We start from the raw sequence: 23,998 nt of genomic DNA on the forward strand, positions 1-23,998 counted from the left end.
GAAAGGCTCTTTTAAATCTCTCGCTCTCGCCGGATGGCTGCAGGGAAGCGATGAATCTGCAGCGGGGACCGGCAGTCACGTTCCAGTGAGAGGCGTGTCAACAGTGAGCAGTTCAGCGGAGATCAGCGAAGCGATGTGACGTCGTCGTGGAGGAGAAGAAATCTGAATTCCTGTGGCGAAGCGGGCAATATATAGCCAGATTCTCCGCCCATTTCGGCAGGCTTTGGCGGACTTCGCTGCCATAGGTTCGTGCAGCACCGCTGCCAAGTCATTGGTTTGTCTTAATAACACTGCACGATCCAATGGCTGTTGATTGAATAAGGCTTCAGTTCAGGAGAAAAAAGGAGTTTTTCCCATATGCGTCTTCGACGCAGTACGAGTGAAGTACTGAAAGAGAACTACAGGTTTCTTTACAAAGACAACTATACATTAGTTTTTAGAGGTTGGTCCGTTATAAACTTGGATGTTTTGAAGTCTTGAAAGTTTGTTTAAACGGGGATTCGAGTTTAAATGGTAAACAACAAAAACTGCTCCTATAATGTCTTTTCATTCACACACAAATATAGAACGTGCTGTTTATAGGTTATTTTACTTTAATAATACATACTTTTACCCATAGGCGCTTACCCAGATATGCACTATTAACCAACTTCTAGCTCAGTGTGTGTCCATAATCTCCATGTCTATTTCCTATAGAGGCTGTCAATGTGCTTTATGTGAATTACTTGTAATTAAGCTCCGTTTTTGTAACTGATCTGGAGAAATGTGAATTATCAGTTGGATTTTAACTATTCATTAGGCTAAGAATGTCAACATGTATTTATGTAGAGCTAAATAAAAAAGTAGGATATGCTAGCTAATATTGTAAATCTTAATCTTTTTCTTGGAAGCAGTCAATATGATTTATACGATTGTTTTGTGTCTGTATTTGTCTTGTGTCCTTCGTTGTAATTTGTGCTTCGTTGTCCGTTTTCGTAACTAAAGACCGGGAGCATTATAATTATTAATTCTATTTTAGCTCATTGTTAAGAATATTATGTTTAAGTCATTATTTGTTATAGATATAAAAAAGAAAAATAATAAAAGATGGGTTTCTAACCGAGGTGAACACGCTGATCTATTATAATATTTTTATTAAGCCGAATGTTGAAGATGTCAGTATGTTCCATGTGCATTTATTGTGTTTATAGCTCTGTTTTTGTAACGGTGGAACTGAAAATAAATAAAAATGCGTAAGTTTGTCACGTCATTCAAAAGTGAACACGTATATTTTACAGAATACAATATTTACTGAATATGAATAATGAATTTCTTATGTATATACTCCATTGTAACTTAAGATCCTCCTGAGTAAGATGAATTGTTTGTTGTGAGTTTAAGAAAATGTTTCAAGTGTTCTGCTTATGGCAATTAAAAATTAAAAACAGGTTGAAATGGGTAGCCTAAATCTTCTATTTAAGAAATGGGTCTTTAATTGGACTTCAGCAATACTTCCGCACTATTAAAGCAGACTTGAAAAATAACAGTTCAGTATACTAAAAGTACAATTGCAGGGCATTTTATTAAGTACATACATATGAAAATGTATTTGTAGTAAATGTAGCATGAAATAAATGTATTTCAAATAGAAGTATATTCGTTTTTCACTAGGGCATTTACAGTGTAAATGGAAATTACTCCCATAAGTGTCATAAGGCGTAGGAAAAAGGTGGATCCTACAAATTTTGACCAGTGATTACATAACATTTCTAGTCACTCTAGATTACATACATTTTTAGAGACTACACGGACAAAAAAAAAAAGAAGCTATAAACCGATAATAAAATAATGATAAAATGATAAAATAACAGAATTATGGAGGCGTTAATGAGTGAAAGTGTTATAACATCAGGACCAACAGATTTCCATTCATTGAGGCCTGCAGAACTGTATGTTTAGGTCATCCCATCATCACGTGTCTCATACCATCTCTCCCTCTGGAGCACCAAAGTCCAGGTAGAGGTTCCTGACTCCATCGTCTGCAGACATCTTGAGCCGCTCGTATGGGAAGTGGAAGAGCACGGATTCGGCAGATTCCCGCTTCACAGTGAACCCTCTGTCATAGTGCAGGATCAGACGCACATCCTGTCTGTTCAACACACAGCCTGAGGAGCGCAGACACACAGACGTCAACCAACAGAAGCTGAATTCAACTCATCTTATGTTTTCTTTGCTGGCTGGAACTCAGGAAGGAAAGCACTCAATATTTCCAACATTTCCTACTGCCAGCTATTGTTACACTCCACACAGGGGAAAATCAATTTTTCAGTCCAGCTTTTTTTTCCCCACAGTCGCACCTATGGTAAGCTTTACAAATGTAATGGATACAGGCCATTCTCATCCCAAGGCGTCATATACTGACATTTTTAACATTTCGTCAACATCCTACGCACATGGCACCCTATAGCGTCAATATTAGACATAGATAAATATGGGCCACAAGGCCCCTAGCGGTCTAACCCCAACCTTAACCCATAATCTGCGTCTAATATTGACGCTAGAGGGGTGCCATGTGCATAGGATGTTGACGTAATATCAAAAGTGTCAGTATATGAGGCCTTGGGATGAGAACGCGTTAAATGGATATTAATCTTACAAGAACTGGAATAAAGTGTAATGTTACAAAGCATTCTAGCTGATGTTTATCTTATCTTAAAGGGTTAGTTCACCCAAAAATGAAAATTCAGTCATTAATTGACATGAGAGCTCTCTGACACTCCATAGAGAGCAAGGATCCTTACACGATCAACACACAGAAACAGATCAAGGAGATCCTTAAAATAATCCATGTGACATCAGTGGTTCAATATGATATAGGGTGACACGGAGGAGACAACCTTTTTTATTTTTTGAATAAAATTGTTATTTTAGTTTTCTTTGTGCACAAAAAGTATTCTCGTAAAATTACGGCTGAACCACTAATGTCACATTAATTATTTTAACGATCTCCTCGTTATGTTTCGGTACGTTGTTCATGTAAGGATCTCTGCTGTCTATGGGTCAAAGAGCTCTCAGATTTCATCAGAAATAACTTAATTTGTGTCTGAAGATGAACATAGGTCTTACAGGTTTGGAACGAGATGAGGTTGAGCAATTAAATGACATCATTTTCATTTTTGGATGAACTAACCCTTTACAGAAATTGACAAATTACACAGCAGCGAGATTTAAAGGTGCCATAAAATGGACTTTTATAAGGAGTGGCCGCAGTGTGTGAAAACAACCAGCCTATAATGGTAAAAATCCACTCACTTATTGTGTCACCAAAAAAAATCATAAACCGTTTCTCCACACAAGCGGTTTCAGAAGACATAGTCGGTGAAAGTCCCGCCCATTTGTGATGCTCTCTGCTCTATTAGCATATACACAGCCCTAAGTGAGAAGCAGTGGTCCATCATTACTGTTCTCTTGCTGTAGCTGCTGGATAGACCACTGGCCATTAATAGGCCACTGAGGATACGGTGGTTAACTTTCATTTTTGAAGGAAATGTCTCAAAAAAAAAAAAAAAAGTCCTATTAATTTGTGCTACCATTTTAAATTTCATAAACGAGGGTCAGTTCAGTGCTGGAGTGTGCAAAGACTGCTTCTGAAAGAGGGATCGAAACCAACGCTTTGAGCGCAAACATCCTGACTACAGGCAAAGTAAGCATCACGCATCCTATTTTGTCTTCCAAAAGAGCCTCCTGGCTCTCTGTAAGGCTAATGTTGCTAAAGCTACCATTGTTTCTGCCTGTTTTCACTAATGCTGCATTCGCATGCTACCGTGATTGTGAATAGGAGTGCGGTAGTTAAAAATTGCTCTTGGAAGCGATGTGAAGTCAGTAACACGGTCACCACTAGTTAAACACTAATACCAGTTGCCCACAAGAGTGAGCTCTTGAAGCTCCACCAGAGTTACCAGATTTTCACAACAAAACCCGCCCAATCACTACTCAAAACTAGCCCAATCAAGGTTTGAGGGAGATCCCCTGGTAAAAATCACATTCTTTCACACGGTTTCAGTAGGATACCCCTGGTGAAATTTGCATAAATATCTGTGGGGTATTTAGAGATAAAACTTCACATACACACTCTGGGAACATCAGAAAACAATTAAAAATATTGTATCAATGCATTCTATGGTACCTTTAATAAAACAGACTCATTTTATTGCAGTTAGCTTGATATGGTGCTTTTCAGTCTTTAGTTACCATCAACTATTAAGAAACATTGCAAAATATTATGTTACATTACTAAGATTTAATCATCACCACTTATAGGTTTTGTACATGTTCATTTGTGTACGAGGGCTGACATTGCGAGGCAGCGTAGTCATGGGTCAAAACACCGCTCTTCTGTTCCGATCAAAATATTAAACAGGTTCTCCCCACTCAGTTATGCACCCACTGAGAAACCTGATGAAATTGCTCTAGTTATTGGTGATTCTATTGTACGGAACGTGAATATAGAGACACCAGCCACCATAGTCAAATGTTTACTCGGAGCCAGAGCGCCTGACATCTTGGCAAATTTAAAAGTACTGGCTAATGCTAAACGTAAATACAGTAAGATTGTTATTCATGCCGGCGCTAATGATGTTCGACTTCGCCAGTCGGAGATCAGTAGAAATAACATTAAAGAGGTGTGTGAACTTGCAAGCACGATGTCAGACTGTAATATGCTCTGGTCCCATCCCTGCTTACCGTGGTGATGAGATGAATAGCAGATTGTCATCACTCAGTGGCTGGATGTCTAAGTGGTGCCCACAGAATAACATAGGTTTCATAGACAATTGGACGAGCTTTTGGGGCAGACCTGACCTGTTGAGAAGAGATGGTCTTCATCCCTCCTGGGGTGGCACCGCTCTTCTCTCTAGAAATATGGCAAATAGTCTTAGTGATTATACTTGACTAACTGGGGCCCAGGTCAGGAAGCAGACAGACTGGCTAAATCGAGCGTCTGCTAGCTGCCTCCCGTCACAGAGGTCAGTTAATTCTCAGCACATAGAGACTCTTTCACCTATATATCACACTATAGAGGCTATGTCTGTCCCCCGAACTAGAAAATTCAAAAATGTCCAAACAAAGTTAAGATGAACAATTTAATTGAGGTTCAACAAATAAAAAACAGATGCAATACGGATAAACAAATGATAAAGCTTGGCTTATTGAATATCAGATCCCTTTCTACGAAAACCCTTTTTGTAAATAATATGATCACTGATCATAATCTAGATGTGCTCTGTTTGACAGAAACCTTGCTAAAACCTTATGATTACATTATTTTAAATGAGTCCACCCCCCAAGATTACTGTTATAAACACGAGCCTCATCTAAAAGGCAAAGGGGGAGGTGTTGCCTCAATTTATAACAACGTTTTCAGGATTTCTCAGAGGGCAGGCTTCAAGTATAACTCGTTTGAAGTAATGGCGCTTCATATAACATTATCCATAGAAACAAATGTTAATGATAAATCCCCTGTTATGTTTTTACTGGCTACTGTATACAGGCCACCAGGGCACCATACAGACTTTATTAAAGAGTTTGGTGATTTTACATATGAGTTAGTTCTGGCTGCAGATAAAGTTTTAATTGTTGGTGACTTTAATATCCATGTTGAAAATGAAAAGATGCATTGCTATTAGCATTTATAGACATTCTGAACTCTATTGGCAGTCCCTCCAGAAAAATGCAGATTTTGTTTTGTGATTGTTGCAGGGAAAAATCCTTGATTTTGCGCACGTTTTCTTTAAAAATGCGATGGAATATGCGGGATATTTTTGCAATTTTATGTGAAAAACTGCGGTTTGATGAAAAAGAGAAAAAAATTTGATTCCCAACACCTTTTTCTCACTAGGCTACTATCTTAATGTTAAGACTAATTTCTTATTACTTCCTATGATAAGCGAGCATACTAAATCACAGAATATTTAAGTTGCAATCTCTTACTGCAATGTAAATTATTTTACATACTACTAATATAATTACAGAAGTTTTTGGTACTGTTCTGTAACAAAAAAGTGCAATCTTACAACTGTAAAGTTGCATCAACTTCTGAATGAAACTACAACAGTGTTAGTAGCCTAGTGAGAAGGGGGTGTTGGGGGAATCACCTTTTTTCCTCTATTTCATCAAACCGCAGTTTTCGCAAGTCCTCGTAATATAATTTGGCTCCACTGTCATGTAACAAATCGGGAAACTGCTTCGCGCGTTCTTTTGCGCATATTTTGGTTGACAAATAAGAATGATTTGCGCGCTTCAAGTTTCACCGCGGGGTTTGCAGATGATGTTCATGTCACGTAATTACGTCACTTCATAAGGTTCCCATGGCAATAGGGGGAAAATGGCGCTTTTTACTTGTGTGAAGTAAACAACATTTTTCAACTTTCTGCTAATATATATGTGAGTTTTTGCAATGAAAATACAGGGATTATGAAATCAGGCTAGCCCCGCATATTTTGCTTTCTGAAATCGGCAATTTATGCTGCAAAAGAGTGGCGTATTTGAAAAAATGCAATCCCCGCATAAATGTGCGGCCTTTGGCTGATTATGCATTAAATCAGGTGATCACATAATCACGTTTTTCTGGAGGGACTGTATTGGGGTTAGACAACATGTTTCAGGACCTACTCATTGTCAAAATCATACTCTAGATTTAATACTGTCACATGGAATTGATATTGATAGTGTTGAAATTACGCAGCCAAGTGATAATATCTCAGATCACTATTTGGTTTTGTGCAAACTTCATATAGCCAAAATTTTAAATTCTACTTCTTGTTAAAAGTATGGAAGAACCATAACTTCCACAAAAGACTGTTTTTTTTTTAAGTTATCTTCCTGATGTATCCAAATCCTTAGCATATCCAAAACCTCAGAATAACTTGATGTAACAAAAACTATGGACTCTCTCTTTTCTAGCACTTTAAATACAGTTGTCTTTACGCTTAAGGAAGGTTAAGGAAACCAGTATGACACCATGGTATAATGAGCATACGCGCACACTAAAGAGAGCAGCCCGAAAAATGGAGCGCAGCTGGAGGAAAACAAAACTACAGGTATTTCCTATTGCTTGGCGGGAAAGTAACCTATCCTACAGAAAAGAATTAAAAACTGCTAGATCTGATTACTTTTCTTCTCTTTTAGAAGAAAACAAACATAACACCAGATATTTATTCAATACAGTGGCTAAATTAACGAAAAATAAAGCATCAACAAGTGTTGACATTTCCCAACATCACAGCAGTTATGACTTTATGAACTACTTCTAAAATGGACACTATTAGAGATAAAATTTTAACCATTCAGCTGTCAACTACAGTATTGCATCAGACAGTGCTCTTTAGACCCCCTGAGGAACAGTTCCACCCATTCTCTACTATAGGAGAGGAAGAATGTACCAGCAACATGTATGTTAGACCCTATACCATCTAAGCTCCTAAAAGAGGTGCTTCCAGAAGTCATAGATCCTCTTCTGACTTTTATTAAGTCCTCATTGTCATTAGGATATGTCCATAAAACCTTCAAACTGGCTGTTATTAAGCCTCTCATCAAAAAACCACAACTTGACCCCAAAGAACTAGATAATTGTAGACAAATCTCGAATCTCCCTTTTCTGTCCAATATTATATCCAATTATATTCCTTCTTAGAGAAAAATGGTATATGTGAGGATTTCCAGTCAGGATTTAGACCGTATCATTTAGTACTGAGACTGCTCTCTTTAGTTACAAATGACCTGCTCTTATCATCTGATCGTGGTTGTATCTCTCTATTAGTTCTTTAGTTATGGGATTTTAGTGCTGCGTTTGACACAATTGACCACCACATTCTTTTGCATAGACTAGAACACTTTGTTGGCATTAATGGAAGTGCATTAGCATGGTTTAAATTGTGCTTATATGATCGCCATCAGTTCGTAGAGGTGAATGAAGATGTATCATATCGAACACAAGTGCAGTATGGAGTACCTCAAGGCTCAGTACTAGGGCCGCTACTCTTCACGCTTATATGTTACCCTTGGGAGATATCATCAGGAAACATGGTGTTAGCTTTCACTATTATGCTGATGATACTCAGCTCTATATTTCTTCGCAGCCTGGTGAAACACACCAATTTGAAAAACTAATGAAATGCATAGTCAATATAAAAAACTGAATGACGAATAATTTCTTACTGCTAAATTCTGAAAAAACAAGACTTCATGGTTGCTCTGTCAATTCTTCGTCATCAGTTAGGAACCTAGGTGTGCTATTTGATCACAATCTTTCCTTAGAAAGCCACATTTCTAGCATTTGTAAAACTGCATTTTTCCATCTCAAAAATATATCTAAATTACGGCCTATGCTCTCAATGTCAAATGCAGAAATGTTAATCCATGCATTTATGACCTCAAGGTTAAGATTATTGTAATGCTTCATTGGGTGGTTGTTCTGCACGCTTAGTAAACAAACTACAGCTAGTCCAAAATGCAGCAGCAAGAGTTCTTACTAGAACCAGGAAGTATAACCATATTTGCCTGGTCCTGTCCACACTGCACTGGCTCCCTATCAAACATTGTACAGATTTTAAAATTTTGCGTATTACTTCTAAAGCCCTGAATGGTTTGGCACCTCAGTATTTGAATGAGCTCCTTTTACATTATAATCCTCTACGTCCGCTACGTTCTTAAAACTCAGGCAATTTGATAATACCTAGAATATCAAAATCAACTGCAGGCGGCAGATACTTTTCCTATTTGGCGCCTAAACTCTGGAATAACCTACCTAACATTGTTCGGGAGGCAGACACACTCTTGCAGTTTAAATCTAGATTAAAGACCCATCTCTTTAACCTGGCTTACACATAACATACTAATATGCTTTTAATATCCAAATCCGTTAAAGGATTTTTAGGCTGCATTAATTAGGTAAACCGGAACCGGGAACACTTCCCATAACACCCGATGTACTTGCTACATCATTAGAAGAATGGCATCTACGCTAATATTAGTCTGTTTCTCTCTTATTCCGAGGTCACCATAGCAACCAGATCCAGTCTGTAACCAGTTCAGAGGGTCACTGCAGTCACCCGGATCCAGTACGTATCCAGACCAGATGGTAGATCAGCACCTGGAAAGGACCTCTACTGCCCTGAAAGACAGCGGAGACCAGGACAACTAAAGCCCCAGATACAGATCCCCCGTAAAGACCTTGTCTCAGAGGACCACCAGGACAAGACCACAGGAAAAAGATGATTCTTCTGCACAATCTGTCTTTGCTGCAGCCTGGAATTGAACTACTGGTTTCGTCTGGTCAGAGGAGCACTGGCACCCCAACTGAACCTGCTTTCTCCCAAGGTTTTTTTCTCCATTCGGTCAGCGATGGAGTTTCGGTTCCTTGCCGCTGTCGCCTCTGGCTTGCTTAGTTGGGGTCACTTCATCTACAGCGATATCGTTGACTTGATTGCAATTAAATGGACATACACTATTTAAACTGAACAGAGATGACATCACTGAATTCAATGATGAACTGCCTTTAACTATCATTTTGCATTATTGACACACTGTTTTTTTTCATAATGAATGTTGTTCAGTTGCTTTGACGCAATGTATTTTGTTTAAAGCGATATATAAATAAAGGTTACTTGACTTGACAGTTTACCCACAGTAGTAATTAAAGGAATATTCCAGGTTCAACAAGTTCAACTTGAACTCGTGCACTCGTTGCCTTGACTAGTATTTGTGAGCATAATGTTGATTGCCACAAACATTTATTTTGCCTTGTCCCTCCTTTTTTTTAAAGAAAAAATAAAAAGTCTAGCTATTTCCACAGTAGCTACGATGCATAAAAAATGCTTTTTAACATAAAAAAGAAAAATTATTAACTATTTCTGTGGAAAGCTGTAGAATATTTTTCTTGGTTGCATCACAAATATATAATAAAAATGCTTAACATATACTGAACCTAGAATTTTCCTTTAAATCTATTTTAAGTTAAGAAATAGCATCTCGGAGTAGCTTGCGTTCATTTATATTTATATTATATATATATATATATATATATATATATATATATATATATATATATATATATATATATATATATATATATATATATATATATATATATATATATATATTCTGTATTTCATTGAAAGCTTGCAGGGTCGGATTTAAGCAGACTAAATTATTGCAGAAGTCCTGCATGTGTGACCAGAGATAAAAAATAAATAAAAAAAATACGAGGTATAAACATGAAAAACATGTATTGTTCACAATAAGATAAATGCATTTAGAAAAAAGATAGGACTTTAAAACTACTCAAGCACACAGGACTATAGATTGACTTTACGGCCACGTCTGCCAATGTTTTTAAGACAGGTGTATTAATGCGAAGGGTAGATTATTTTCTTCATATATTCACACACACCTATGGAAACCTCTTTGATGAGCTCAGCAGCCAGGTGTCCGCCCTGCACCAGCACACGTGTCCATGTGGACAGATCCCAGTGTGTCTCCACACGAAACACATGAGACTCGATGCCTCGGCCGGTGCCTGTTCGTGTGGCGAACACCAGATCTCCACCCAGAGCCGGAGAGCTGCGGACGCTGCCCGAGTGGACCAGCCTGCAGACAGAGACCAACACAGAGTTCATCCAGCTGTGACTCTGACAGCACATGAGGCTTTGCTAGAGTAAGGACTGACCGTGTAGCGAGCAGCGGGTGCGTCAGGAGAGGAGAGGTCCAGCTCTCATGTGTCCAGGGCACTGACTGGAACAGCAGGAGGTCTTTCTCTGTGAGCGCCATGACCACTCGTCTGTACTGATGCCGCCCACCGTCCAGCTCCAGCTGCACACAGACACCGCAGCCAGACGATACACTTACAATGCCAAAGGACAAATATCTCTCAACTAATGCTGTAAACTATCTATATTATAAAACAGCTCTATGCGAACAGTGTATGAAGTAACTACCGGTAGTCACATGTAACTAAAATAAATGCAATTGTAATCTTTTACAGTTACTGAGAAAAATGTATAATTAAATTGCAGTTGCTCATGAAAATGTTAATTACAAAGAAGGTTACATCTGAATATTTTCACACATACACAGATTTAATTAGTTTCTTTCATAAATAACATTGACTGCTTTAAAATATGAGACACTTTTGTTTCAGGAGTTTAGGACACAGAATAGGACACATACTTATTCTATAACTGTTTTATATTTCAATTTGTGTTTATGTGCATGCTTTATTTATTTTTTTAAGATCAATTGTTTTATTTTTTCCCCATTGTTTTGTTTGATGCCAGTGTTTCCGGTCATAGCTATGCAAAGATTTGATTTCAAAAAAGGTATTATAGCTTTTAAACTATATCTTATGGTTTATTTTTTTTTACTTCAGAGCGTTTTCAAAGTAAAAGGCGGTGCTAAAGTCTGATTCTGTGATGGCTGTGCTTTAAAATGTTTTTATTATGATCTTAATTCGAGTGATTTTGAAAGTCTTGCTTCACGTTTCAAAATGATTAACAGTTGAAAACATTAAAGACATTAAAGAAGTATTGCTATTTGCCTACTGTAGTGTAAAGCAAATATCAAACACCTATGAAATACTCCTTTTCATTTATTTTGCATTGCAACTATTTTACAATATATGGCTATTACCATCATTGGGATATTATTGGAGTTCTTTATAAAAGTGCAATACATCAAATAATTTAACTTTAAAATGTGCAAAAAATTCTTCTTTTGTCTCTTTTTTTAAAATATGCAATAAACATATTGTGGACTTCATATTGTGACATTATCGTATCGGGAGATATTGAAATGAATGGATAATAATAGAAAAGGTTAACATTATATAACAGTGAGAATAATATAATAATTAAGACATCACTAACAGGTAAAAAATATAATTGTAGCACATACATTTATCGAAACACTGCAAACTAAAGTTTTTTTTTTTTTTTTTTTTCATTTATTTAAATTTCATTATAAAATTTACTAAAAAATCTGAAAGCTGAGACTTTGTTTACATAAAGTGCAAAGCTTTACAGATAAGACTTGAAGTTTTATTCACACATCAACAAAACACAGCATAGAATAAAAGACTGATTCCTATCAGTTCATTACAATGAAGATTGATTTAAGTTGGGAAATCAACACTTTCAACCCTAGTGTTAAGTGACAATATTGCATTTCACTGCATTTTATGTGTGTTTATATACAGAATATATTTCATGTATTTCTTTTATAATATAAAGAATATTTAATAGAAAGTATAAGAATATATAAAGAGACTGAATGCTGGTATGATTTACTTTGAATTAGCCTATAATATAGTTTTGATTTATTTTTTATGTGATTTCAATTTTTCCTTTCTCTCTGGAGTGTTTCAAGCTCTTGGTGAATGCAGAAGATCTGTGAAGTTGCAAAGACTAAAGTCTCAAATCCAAAGATAGAGAAAATCTTAATCAAAGTTAACACTCTGCCACGCCAAAACAGCTCATTCAAACACGCCCCCACATCTATATGTCACTACGTGGAAATATTTCCGTAATGCCGCCCTAATGTTCACACAAAGAAAGAAGTTGTGGTTTCAGTAACACAGAAAGTGTTGAAGCAGTCATGTCAGGGAGATGTGTGTCTATCTAGAAGAAAGCTAAAGCCCTTCATTTGACCTTCTGAAAGTAGATGCATTTAGCAATCTTTAAGATAGTTTAAGATTGAATGAGCTTTCTTAACCGTCCGTGTCTTATGTTCTGCAAACACATATGAGCTTCATCACTGTGTCTGTCACACGACTCAGTACCTCTTTCAGTCTTGAACTGATGGTAAAACTAAGGACATTATTATTTGTCTTTACATTTATTATGAAAGATGAAGCTCGCAATAATGGAAAGGGGCGTTACATTTCTGACGAGTGCTTGCAGTGTTTGGCCAATCACAATGCACTGGGTCAGTCGGCCAATCAGAGCGGACAGGAGTCAGGAGGGACTTTGTAGAAAACGACACGTTTGAGAGAGGCAAGGTATAGAGGGCCTAAAATAATGTACAGTATTTGAAAAAGTTTTTTTTTAACATTAGAGCATGTCAACATATACTGTTACACCAAATAATGATCTTTAAAAAAAAAAAGCATCATATTACCCCTTTAACAGTTTACATCAGTTATTCTGCAGGTGTTAATAAGGGTCACAAAAAGGCACTTGTTTTATAAAATGACACTTTTACTTCATGCATGTTTTGAGAACTACATGTCATGATTGACCTCAGAGTGCAAATATCACTGTGTCTGTGTGTGTGTGTGTGTGTGAGAGAGAGAGAGATACCAGCTCTGCCAACCAGCCGATGTGTTTGACTGTGCAGTGTGTGTTGCCGCTGGGGTTGCTCAAGAAAGAGTTGATATGGTCCATCATCTGTGGCAATAGGGCAGCAATATTTGTGTGAATGGCTGTGAACCAGGAGTGAGCGGAGGCCCCGTCTTTACACCGCAGCACCACAGTGTGCTGTCCGTCCGGAGAGTGAAGCTCCAGCAGCCTGAAACAAACACAACATCCATGAAAACATCCCCATCCCAGCGCTGCACTTAAATCTTACAAGTAGCACGCCACATAATCAGTATTTCTTCAAAGTAATTTGCGAAAGGTACATGTTACTTCTTTAATTTAAAACAGAATACTAGCACTACTTTTTAAGTAATTGCATAAAGTAAAGCATTTCTGTTCATTTATGTCCAAGTTCTTTTTTAATTGGCAGGTACTTTCATTTAGTGCCGTCAAACGATAAATCGCATCCAAAATAAAAGTTTTTGTTTACATAATATATGGGTATACTGTGTATATTTATTATGTATATATAAATACAAACATTCATGTATATTTTTAAGAAAAATGTTAGGTTTATATATAAAATGTAATTTATATATAAACCTTTTTATCAAGATGGCGCCGCACATGGCTGCTTCAATGCTTGGCTCTCCAGTGTTTGTACTGTTTTTGTTAGTTTTTCCTGTTTTTTGTTTAACAAACACGATCAGTTTCACCAGGGATGAACTGCTGAACATTCGGCAGAACACACCACAGGATATTTTTCTGGTTTTTTATTATACAGACGTTTTACTGAACATTGTTATCGGAGGAGCTGATCAAACGCTTGAGGACGCACAGACGGGGGAAGCGAGCGGGAGCGCTCGTCAGACTCAGGAAGCGCGGATTGCGCGGCCTAGCATCCATCTGGCAAATCTCCGCTCTCTACCCAACAAAACAGACGAACTCCTTCTGCTCTCTCGGACAAATAAGGATTTCTCTCACTCTGCTGCTCTGTGTTTCACCAAAACCTGGCTGAATGACACCATACCAGACAGCGCGCTCCTTCTGCCGGACTTTCAGCTGTTTAGAGCAGATCGCGAATCAGAATCAACAGGGAAATCGCACGGTGGCGGGACATGCTTTTACATCAATGAACGCTGGTGTACAGATATAACTGTGTTAAAGAAGATGTGCTGTCCTGATCTAAAAATGCAGTTTGTCAACTGCAAGCCGTTCTATTCGCCGTGGGAGTTTCACTCGTTCATTCTGGTCAGTGTTTACATCCCTCCGCAAGCGCATGTGAGCTCAGCTTTACAGAAACTCGCTGATCAGATCACAGACACAGAACAACAACACCCGGACTCTGCTTTAATCATTCTTGGGGATTTTAATAAAGCCAATCTCTCCCGTGTACTGCCAAAATACAGACAGCATGTTACATGTCCCACCAGAGACAGTAATATATTGGATCACTGTTACACCACAATAAAGGATGCATTTCACTCTGTTCCACGAGCAGCTTTGGGACGTTCTGATCACTGTCTGGTTCATCTTATACCGTCCTACAGACAGAAACTAAAATCAGCTAAACCTGTAGTAAGGACAGTAAAAAGATGTACTAATGAAGCAGAGCAGGATTTACAATCTTGTTTTGACCTCACTGATTGGAGTGTTTTTGAAGCTGCTGCCACCGATCTGGATGAACTCACAGAGACTGTAACATCCTATATTAGTTTCTGTGAGGATATATGCATTCCTACAAGGACTTATTTAACATTCAACAATGATAAGCCATGGTTTACAGTAAAACTCAGACATCTTCGTCAGGCCAAAGAGGATGCCTACAGAAATGGTGACAGGGTCTTGTACAATCAGGCCAGGAACACACTGAACAAAGAGATTAGAGCGGCTAAAAAGACCTACACTAAAAAGTTGGAAAACCAGTTTACTTCCAACGACTCAACTTCAGTGTGGAGAGGTCTGAGAGCCATCACGAACTACAAGACACCATCCCCTTGCACTGAGGCTAATCAACGACTTGCTAACGACCTGAATGAGTGTTATTTTATCATATAGATTTTAAAATATTGCGTATTACTTCTAAAGCCCTGAATGGTTTAGCACCTCAGTATTTGAATGAGCTCCTTTTACATCATAATCCTCTACGTCCGCTACATTCTCAAAACTCAGGCAATTTGATAATACCTAGAATATCAAAATCAACTGCGGGTGGCAGATCCTTTTCCTATTTGGCGCCTAAACTCTGGAATAACCTACCTAACATTGTTCGGGAGGCAGACACACTCTTGCAGTTTAAATCTAGTTAAAGACCCATCTCTTTAACCTGGCTTACACATAACATACTAATATGCTTTTAATATCCAAATCCGTTAAAGGATTTTTAGGCTGCATTAATTAGGTAAACCGGAACCGGGAACACTTCCCATAACACCCGATGTACTTGCTACATCATTAGAAGAATGGCATCTACGCTAATATTTGTCTGTTTCTCTCTTATTCAGAGGTCACCGTAGCCACCAGATCCAGTCTGTATCCAGATCAGAGGGTCACTGCAGTCGCCCGGATCCAGTACGTATCCAGACCAGATGGTGGATCAGCACCTAGAAAGGACCTCTACTGCCCTGAAAGACAGCGGAGACCAGGACAACTAGAGCCCCAGATACAGATCCCCTGTAAAGACCTTGTCTCAGAGGACCACCAGGACAAGACCACAGGAAACAGATGATTCTTCTGCACAATCTGACTTTGCTGCAGCCTGGAATTGAACTACTGGTTTCATCTGGTCAGAGGAGAACTGGCCCCCCAACTGAGCCTGGTTTCTCCCAAGGTTTTTTTCTCCATTAGGTCACCGATGGAGTTTCGGTTCCTTGCCGCTGTCGCCTCTGGCTTGCTTAGTTGGGGTCACTTCATCTACAGCGATATCGTTTACTTGATTGCAAATAAATGCACAGACACTATTTCAACTGAACAGAGATGATGACATCACTGAATTCAATGATGAACTGCCTTTAACTATCATTTTGCATTATTGACACAATGTTTCCAAATGAATGTTGTTCAGTGCTTTGACGCAATGTATTTTGTTTAAAGCAGTGCATAAATAAAGGTCATTGATTGATTGATTATTGCAGATTTGAAACCCCCAACACCCATTCTGACCATCTCCCTAAACAACCATTAACACATTCTGCAATCCCCCTCTCCACACCTCCTGCTCTTCAAATCTGTGAAGATGATGTGCGCCAGGTCTTCAATAAGAACAAAAGAAGAAAAGCACCAGGCCCAGATGGTGTTACACCAGCCTGTCTGAAAATCTGTGCTGACCAGCTGGCCCCCATCCTTTCACAGATCTTCAACAGATCCCTGGAGTTGTGTGAAGTGCCTTCCTGCTTCAAACACTCCACCATAATCCCCATCCCAAAGAAACCCAAGATAACAGAACTTAACGAATACAGACCTGTGGCTCTAACGTCTATCGTCATGAAGTCGTTTGAAAAACTGGTAAACAGGAAGTTTAACCTGCCACAGGAGCTGCTGAAACAGTTCTACTCAGCCTTCATTGAGTCTGCACTGTGTACTTCAATAAATGTCTGGTTTGGTTCAGCAACAAAATCAGACATCAGAAGACTACAGAGAACTGTTCGGACTGCCGAAAGGATTATTGGTGCTCCTCTGCCCACCCTTCAAGAACTGTATACATCCAGAGTGAGGAAAAGGGCTCAGAAAATCACTCTGGATCCCTCACATCCAAGTCACCCCATCCTTGAACTTTTGCCATCTGGTCGGCGCCTCAGAGCCGCAAACACCAGAACAGCAAGGCGCAAGAACAGTTTCTTCCCCCAGGCAATCTACCTCATGAACAGTTAAATGTTCCCTACTTATGCTTATAAACATGCAATATACTTATATTTATTTGTTAACCCTCCATCCTAGAACATTCCTGCATCTCAATCAATCCTATTCCATTATCATTTATAGCACAATTGTTTATACACTTATTTATTTGCCAATTTGTAAATCTCTTTTTTTTCTGTGTTGTTGTCTCTGTGTACTGGAAGCTTATGTCACTAAAACAAATGCAATAAAGCTCTTTCTGATTCAGATTCTTAAATTATATTAATGTAAATGCATGCATGTAAATATTTGGGTGATGTTAGCGCAGTGGATAAGACACATGCCTTTGGTGTGAGAGACCTGGGTGAAAGTGAAAGTGAAGTGACATTCAGCCAAGTATGGTGACCCATACTCAGAATTTGTGCTCTGCATTTAAACCATCCAAAATATACACACACAGAGCAGTGAACACACACCCACACACAAACACACACAGTGAACACACACTTGGAGCAGTGGGCAGCCATTTATGCTTCGGCGCCCGGGGAGCAGTTGGGGGTTCGATGCCTTGCTCAAGGGCACCTAAGTCATGGTATTGAAGGTGGAGAGAGAGCGGTTCATGCACTCCCCCCACCCACAATTCCGTCCGGCCCTAGACTAGAACTCACAACCCTTCGATTGGGAGTGCAACCCTCTAACCATTAAGCCACGACAGTTCGAATCCACTGTGAGACACCAATGTGTTCCTGAGCGAGACACTTAACCCTTAGTTGCTCCAGAGGTGTGCGGCCTCTGACATAGATAGCAATTGTAAGTCGCTTTGGATAAAAGCATCAGCTAAATTTAATGTAAATGTAAATATTTACAAACATATATACATGAAAGAGTGTATTTATAATTAGATAATAAATATACATAATACACATACATATATTATGGAAAAAAAATTGTTTTATTTTGGATACGATTGACATCACTACTGTCATTCATGTAATATCATGATTTCATTATGTTAGTTAATATATGCTAAATTAATAATTCACAGCAAGTGTTGATTTTAGGGAGCTTGACATGTTTCTATGAGATACAAATCCAAATGTTGCTTTTGTCTTCAAAGCAGAAAGATAGTCAACCTCATTAGCAAAATACAGTTTCTGGCTACTTCTGAGATCTCACACACAAACACACACGCACCTGTTTTCCAGGTCAGGCATGGTGAGGTTTCGGCTGATGAAGCTCATTTTGAGCGGGATGACCTTCCTGTCACGACTTACACTGCTCTTGGCCGACTCGTCGCTGCTGCTGAGGTTTGGGGACTGAAGACACCCATCCCAAGGCAGATCGGCGCTCACAGTGGACTTCTTAAAGAGCGGAGACACCTCCCTGATGTACTTCACTGCACACAACACATACAGCCTAACTGAGTATTCAATATCAGAAACATAAAAATACAAAACATTACACATGAGGATCAGTGTGTGTGTTTGGCCAAAAGAGGCTAAGACTCTGAGCTTTAGGTCCAGTCTAATGTTTTGATGATGTTTCGCAGGACTGTGTGTGCTTGCAGGCAATGGACCGCTTAACACTGAACACGAAGATCCAAAACCAGTTTGAAGTCTAGGACCTAAATAAAACATTTGAATTCTTAAACCATATTTAGATGTTTCCTTTATACTGTCATGAACATCTGAAACATTTAGCCAAGTGTGTCCTCATACTTACAAACAACAACGGCACACTGTTCCTTACTGATAACATGCTTGAGTAGAAACACACTTGGCTTGGCTGAGGAATTCAGTTTGGACAGATGAATGTAAATTGTGATTGCTTGGGTGCCAACAAGACAAAAATAAATAACTGCATTCAAGAGGGATACTAGGGATGCACTGAAGTGAAAACTCTTGGCTGAAGCCGAACAAAATAAAACACTGGACCGAAGGCCGAATACGGTCTTACACAGCAAATCAAGACTTCGCAGAGAGTAAGAGTGAGTGTGCTGCTTATATGTGCGTGTAAATGAGGTGCAGGTGTGGCAAGGAGATTGACTGAGGAATGATGTGCAGGTGTGGCAGGGTGATTGTGATGCAGAGACTCATGGGAAATGTAGTTAGGGTGTGGTGCAACAGATAAGAGGTGCTAGAGTCCGAGTGACATCTGGTGGTGAGTGTGGAATTGTACTGATTGGAGTGCCCTCTACAAAAGTTCATGTAATGATCGTGACAGTTATAGATTTCAAATCTTTTGCCCATCTCTATGTACGTCACTAGGAACACTTTGCATAATAATCTCCACCTACCGTCTTGGGAGAAACGGAACTCTGACCTGCCCCACCCCCCCCACACAGACGCTCTGGTTGGTGTGATAGCATCATGTCGAGGAGTCAGTGTGTTTTTAATTTTAAAGGCAAGTTTGTTTTATTTTCACTGCCAAAGAATGAAAATCAGAAGAACCAATGGCTAAAATTCATTTTTACCACAATACCAGAGCAGTACAACAAATCCCTTCTGTTGTGTTCATAACATTTCACTGATGACTGCTTTTCTAATCTCAGTGAGTACAAGGCGGGATTTTCAAAGTGTTTGGCCATAAAAGAGGGTTCATTACAAACTTTATTTAGACTAACGAGCATCTCCGAATCACAACGCGAAGTATGATTATGAAGTTATGTGTTTGTTTTCTCCCGAGCGTCTTATCAGTATGTGTGCTGTCTGCAGCCTGTCTGCGCTGATCTTCATTTACAAACACATCATTAAAATGAAGTGTAACTCTGTGAATAAACGAAGAGACATGAGAGAGATATCTATAGAAAGCTTGACATGTCTACTTTAAAACTAAACAAGTGCTGCCGAAAACAGATATTCTGTGTTAAAGTAATCCATATGAAAACAACGTGATGTCTTTTTTTCATGTCTCCCTTCGTTATATCTTATGTGACCACGCCCCCGCGCTGAACGCGCTTTTCAGATTCAAACTGAAGCGCGCGGCTTGAATACACCCACACAGAAGAAAAAGCAGCGAGACTGTTCAAGTTGTTTATTTTACTGTTTGCTTCGCAATGAGAGGAATAAGACATAATTCACCCCAAACAGATGCTAACGCATAGTTTACCGTGGAGGTGTGTGCGGAACAACCAATCAAACCTGACTATGTCAGTTGACCAATCAGAACACAGTATGCTACCGAAAAGTGGGGTTTAAGGAAACTGAATCTTTTGAACAGCTTCGCGCGAACCGTTTGGGTATCTCTGAGAATTGAGATAATTTTAAAATGATATTTTGACAAAATTACAATGTTTTTTAACCTTGGATTGATTTAAACCTAATGTACATGACTTATAAACAGTGATAGGAAGCTTAGAATTTTCATCTTACTGGCTCTTTAATAAAGCTGTTGTAATTACTAGCATCATTAATTTTACAGAACAACAGTAAAATTACAATACTAACATTTATGAATGTTGGAGTTCTTGCTTTTTCTTCAGCTGAACACATGTGAGCTCATATAATGCAAGCGAACAGGAGACAATGTAGAACAACCACAGAGCATCATCACTCTGGAGCCTGCTGACTGGTGTTGGGTGATAAACTCCATAGTCACACCATCCTGACATCAGCCTGTCAGATATCTGATACACAATATTATCAAGCTAACTTGTTTATTTATTAACTTCAATATTTTCATAGTAAGAGAGTGAAACAACTCCAGGGTAAGGATAAAAGTATCCTAATGTTAGTGTCATTTATTAACTAATAAGGCTATATCTTTATAGACAAATAGCATACGGATGTTCTAAACTATTTTTAATAAGACTACATTAGAATTTGGAATGGAATACATACATACATACATATATATATATATACACACACACACACACACACAAAGCATGGCACCTTACATCAGCTTACTTCATGGAAACTGAACTTCTCATAAATGTTATGTCTGTTCTGCAAGCTGATAATTATTATGGCTGGACGAATTGCTTTCTATTTCACTCTCAGAAGAATAGTGGTCTGTAGAAGCATCCTGTTCTTATCTCAGCTTCACCGTTCACGGCTGATTTAATCACTCATTGCTGCTGCTCACAACACCTTGAGAAGCTACACTCATCTAAAATGCATCTGATAATAATCATTCACCAGAAGCTGAACTGACTGGTTTATAATGCACATCTCTGAGCAGGTCTAGAATTTGCTGTACTGTTATTGTGCCACATCATGGGATTATTTCTGAGCCATTTAATGATCTCATTAGATCCACCAGGACCATCAAACAGCTTCAGCTCTCGTTTTAATTAGGCCGGTGCCACAGAGGATAATGTATGTTTGAGCAGAGCCCATCCCATGGGACACTGCTCCACATATCTGACTGTCAGCCTGCAGATCTCTGATCATGATGCAGTGCTGCAGAACACCACCACTGACAACACGGGCCGCCGTCAGCAGACACTATCAGTATATAATGGGGCCTGTAAGTATTTTGTCCTGAATAATAGTATAATTTCCAGCGCCTCCCATCTAATAGTTTCAAAGATGGATTGTGATATTTAATGTGGCCTGATCACTGTAGCCTCCTCAGCTCAAGCAGCACATGAACTGATCAGCTCAATCTTTATTACTAGTTGCAAAAGAGAATAAACATCAATGAACATCAGAAAAAAGTTTGAATGAAACAGCTGTCATATAACAGTGAAATTTATCATGTTTCGTGTAATCACTCAATCAGTCAAAAAAAGTTCAGAAGTGATGACTCAGGAAAACCATTCAATGACCACAGATTAGATCAGAGTAGGCTTCGGTTTCACTTTTAAATTAATTTGTTTTGGTTTGACATTTATATTAAGCCTAAATACTACTTTAGAGGATTTGTTGTGGAAAGAATGGATCTAAAATAGCCTGTGTTTGTAATGTTTGTAAGCATTTTGCTGTATTTACCAGTATTTTAGCCAAATAAAATGTGGCCAATTTAGCCTAATAATAAAATGACATACAGCCTACTACCTACTGTTTTCCCTCTCAAAACACTTATAGGAGTAGTGCTTTTTGTTTTGTTGTTTGTTAGTTTTTAAATTCATGCTGCAAACATTTAATATCTTGAATGCCTAATTTAATGTCTGGTCAAAATCTAGAAGAGATGGTGCTGTAAGCGCAAGTACCAGATCAAGACTCTCTTTGTGATTGTTTTGAGTAAAGAAAATATTGTACTTTATTAGTATTATTATTATTATTATTATTATTATTATTATCAAAACCGTTACAGTATTAATACAGTGGATGAACTTCTGTTTACTAACATGAATGCAGTCTTAACGAAACAATAATTAAAGCACATTAGAAAACATATTCAGTCTCTTCGTAGTGCCAGACTAAAAGTTATGAACGTTGTGTCAATATCCATAATAAAAACGCTGTTTAGTGTAACTTAAGTGATAAGTTCAGCGCTCCGTGCGGGCCTGAACAATCCCCGCGGCTCGAGTGATCGGCTTACCCTCCAGCGTCACCTCCTTCCCGGCCTTCTTCAGCGCCTGCACCGCCGCGTCGTGCGTGGCATCGCGGAGGTCGCTGCCGTTGACGGAAATGATCGCGTCGCCGACCCGCAGGGCTCGACTCTGGTCCGCAGCTAAACCGGGGAAGATCTTCGATATGAGGATGGGCATACGGTTCTCCCGTCCCCCTTTAATACTGATCCCCAGTCCGCCGGACTCCTGCTTGACTATCCGAACCCTCCGAACCCCCTCCGGCCCCGCCGGGTCACAATAACCGCTGGACTCTGAGTCGGACCCGTTGACCCGACCCGGACTGTCGTGTTGCCCGCGGCTCTGATAAACATCTCGGTTCTGTTCGTTGCCATTAGACACGCCGTTCCTTATCTGAGAGCCGTGCTCGGAGTGTCCCGCGGGCCCGCCCGGTTCGCCCTCCGCCGTCAGGGTGAGTGTGTCCCGCGTGAGCTCCGCGGTGACCCGGACCCAGCGGTCGCTCAGCAGCAGGTCCAGATGACCCTGTTTCTCCGCGCGGGTCCACACGGCCATGATCAAACTTTAACTCATCATAAAGTTTACCCTCGCTCGACACACCCACTCACACGCGCAGTTCCCCGAGGAAGGAACAGGAACCGATTGTGTGTCTGTTGAAGAAGTTAAAGTTAAAGTTAAAAAGTTAAATCATCGGTGTATTTCTGAAGCGGCTTGAATCTGTGATCACTGCACGATTAAAAAATAAAAAAATAAATAAATAAAAACTATACAATTAAAAACACCCTTCTTGTATGTACTTAATTATTCATGAGATGGGCGGTGGATTAAAATTATTTTTCTTCCCTCCCACAGAAAAAAGGCCAACAAGACACCCTGTGCTGTGATTTCACTACAGTTAACTTTACCCTGGTGAAATCACTGCAACGGACTTTATTTATTTTGTGCATTTTCCTTTTGCTGAGAATATTTTTTTTTTTATTGTTATTCCCCACCATTCATTGTTAATTAATTAGATACAAATATAATGTCTTTTGTAAAAGGACACCACACTGAATGATAACACACTAGTTTTCAATAAAAACGAAAACATTAGATAGATAGATAGATAGATAGATAGATAGATAGATAGATAGATAGATAGATAGATAGATAGATAGATAGATAGATAGATAGATAGATAGATAGATAGATAGATAGATAGATAGATAGATAGATAGACCGACGGACGGACGGACGGACGGATGGACGGACAGACAGACAGATAGATAGATAGATACATATTTAATTAGCAAAATCTTATATTTATTTATACCGGAACGGCCACAAACTTTGTGCAATCCAAGCACACATCTCTCAGGTTGCA

At 39.0% G+C, this 23,998-nt stretch overlaps 1 protein-coding gene across 1 annotated transcript in view; it reads right to left on the reverse strand.

Moving 5' to 3' along the window:
* LOC113043650 (beta-2-syntrophin-like) overlaps positions 1-23,336 on the reverse strand; it is a 28,506-nt gene extending 5,170 nt beyond the window's left edge. The window contains exons 1-6 of the mRNA XM_026203156.1: positions 22,650-23,336; positions 18,357-18,558; positions 13,329-13,536; positions 10,703-10,845; positions 10,427-10,623; positions 1,966-2,144 (exon numbers count right to left, since the gene is read on the reverse strand). Of these exons, the coding sequence (XP_026058941.1) occupies positions 1,966-2,144; positions 10,427-10,623; positions 10,703-10,845; positions 13,329-13,536; positions 18,357-18,558; positions 22,650-23,190 (1,470 nt within the window). The 5' untranslated portion in view covers positions 23,191-23,336. The remainder of the gene's footprint in view (positions 1-1,965; positions 2,145-10,426; positions 10,624-10,702; positions 10,846-13,328; positions 13,537-18,356; positions 18,559-22,649) is intronic.
* Between the last annotated feature and the right edge of the window lie 662 nt (positions 23,337-23,998).

This window comes from Carassius auratus, chromosome 25 (assembly GCF_003368295.1).
Source record: "Carassius auratus strain Wakin chromosome 25, ASM336829v1, whole genome shotgun sequence".
Classification (NCBI taxonomy): Eukaryota; Metazoa; Chordata; class Actinopteri; order Cypriniformes; family Cyprinidae; genus Carassius; species Carassius auratus.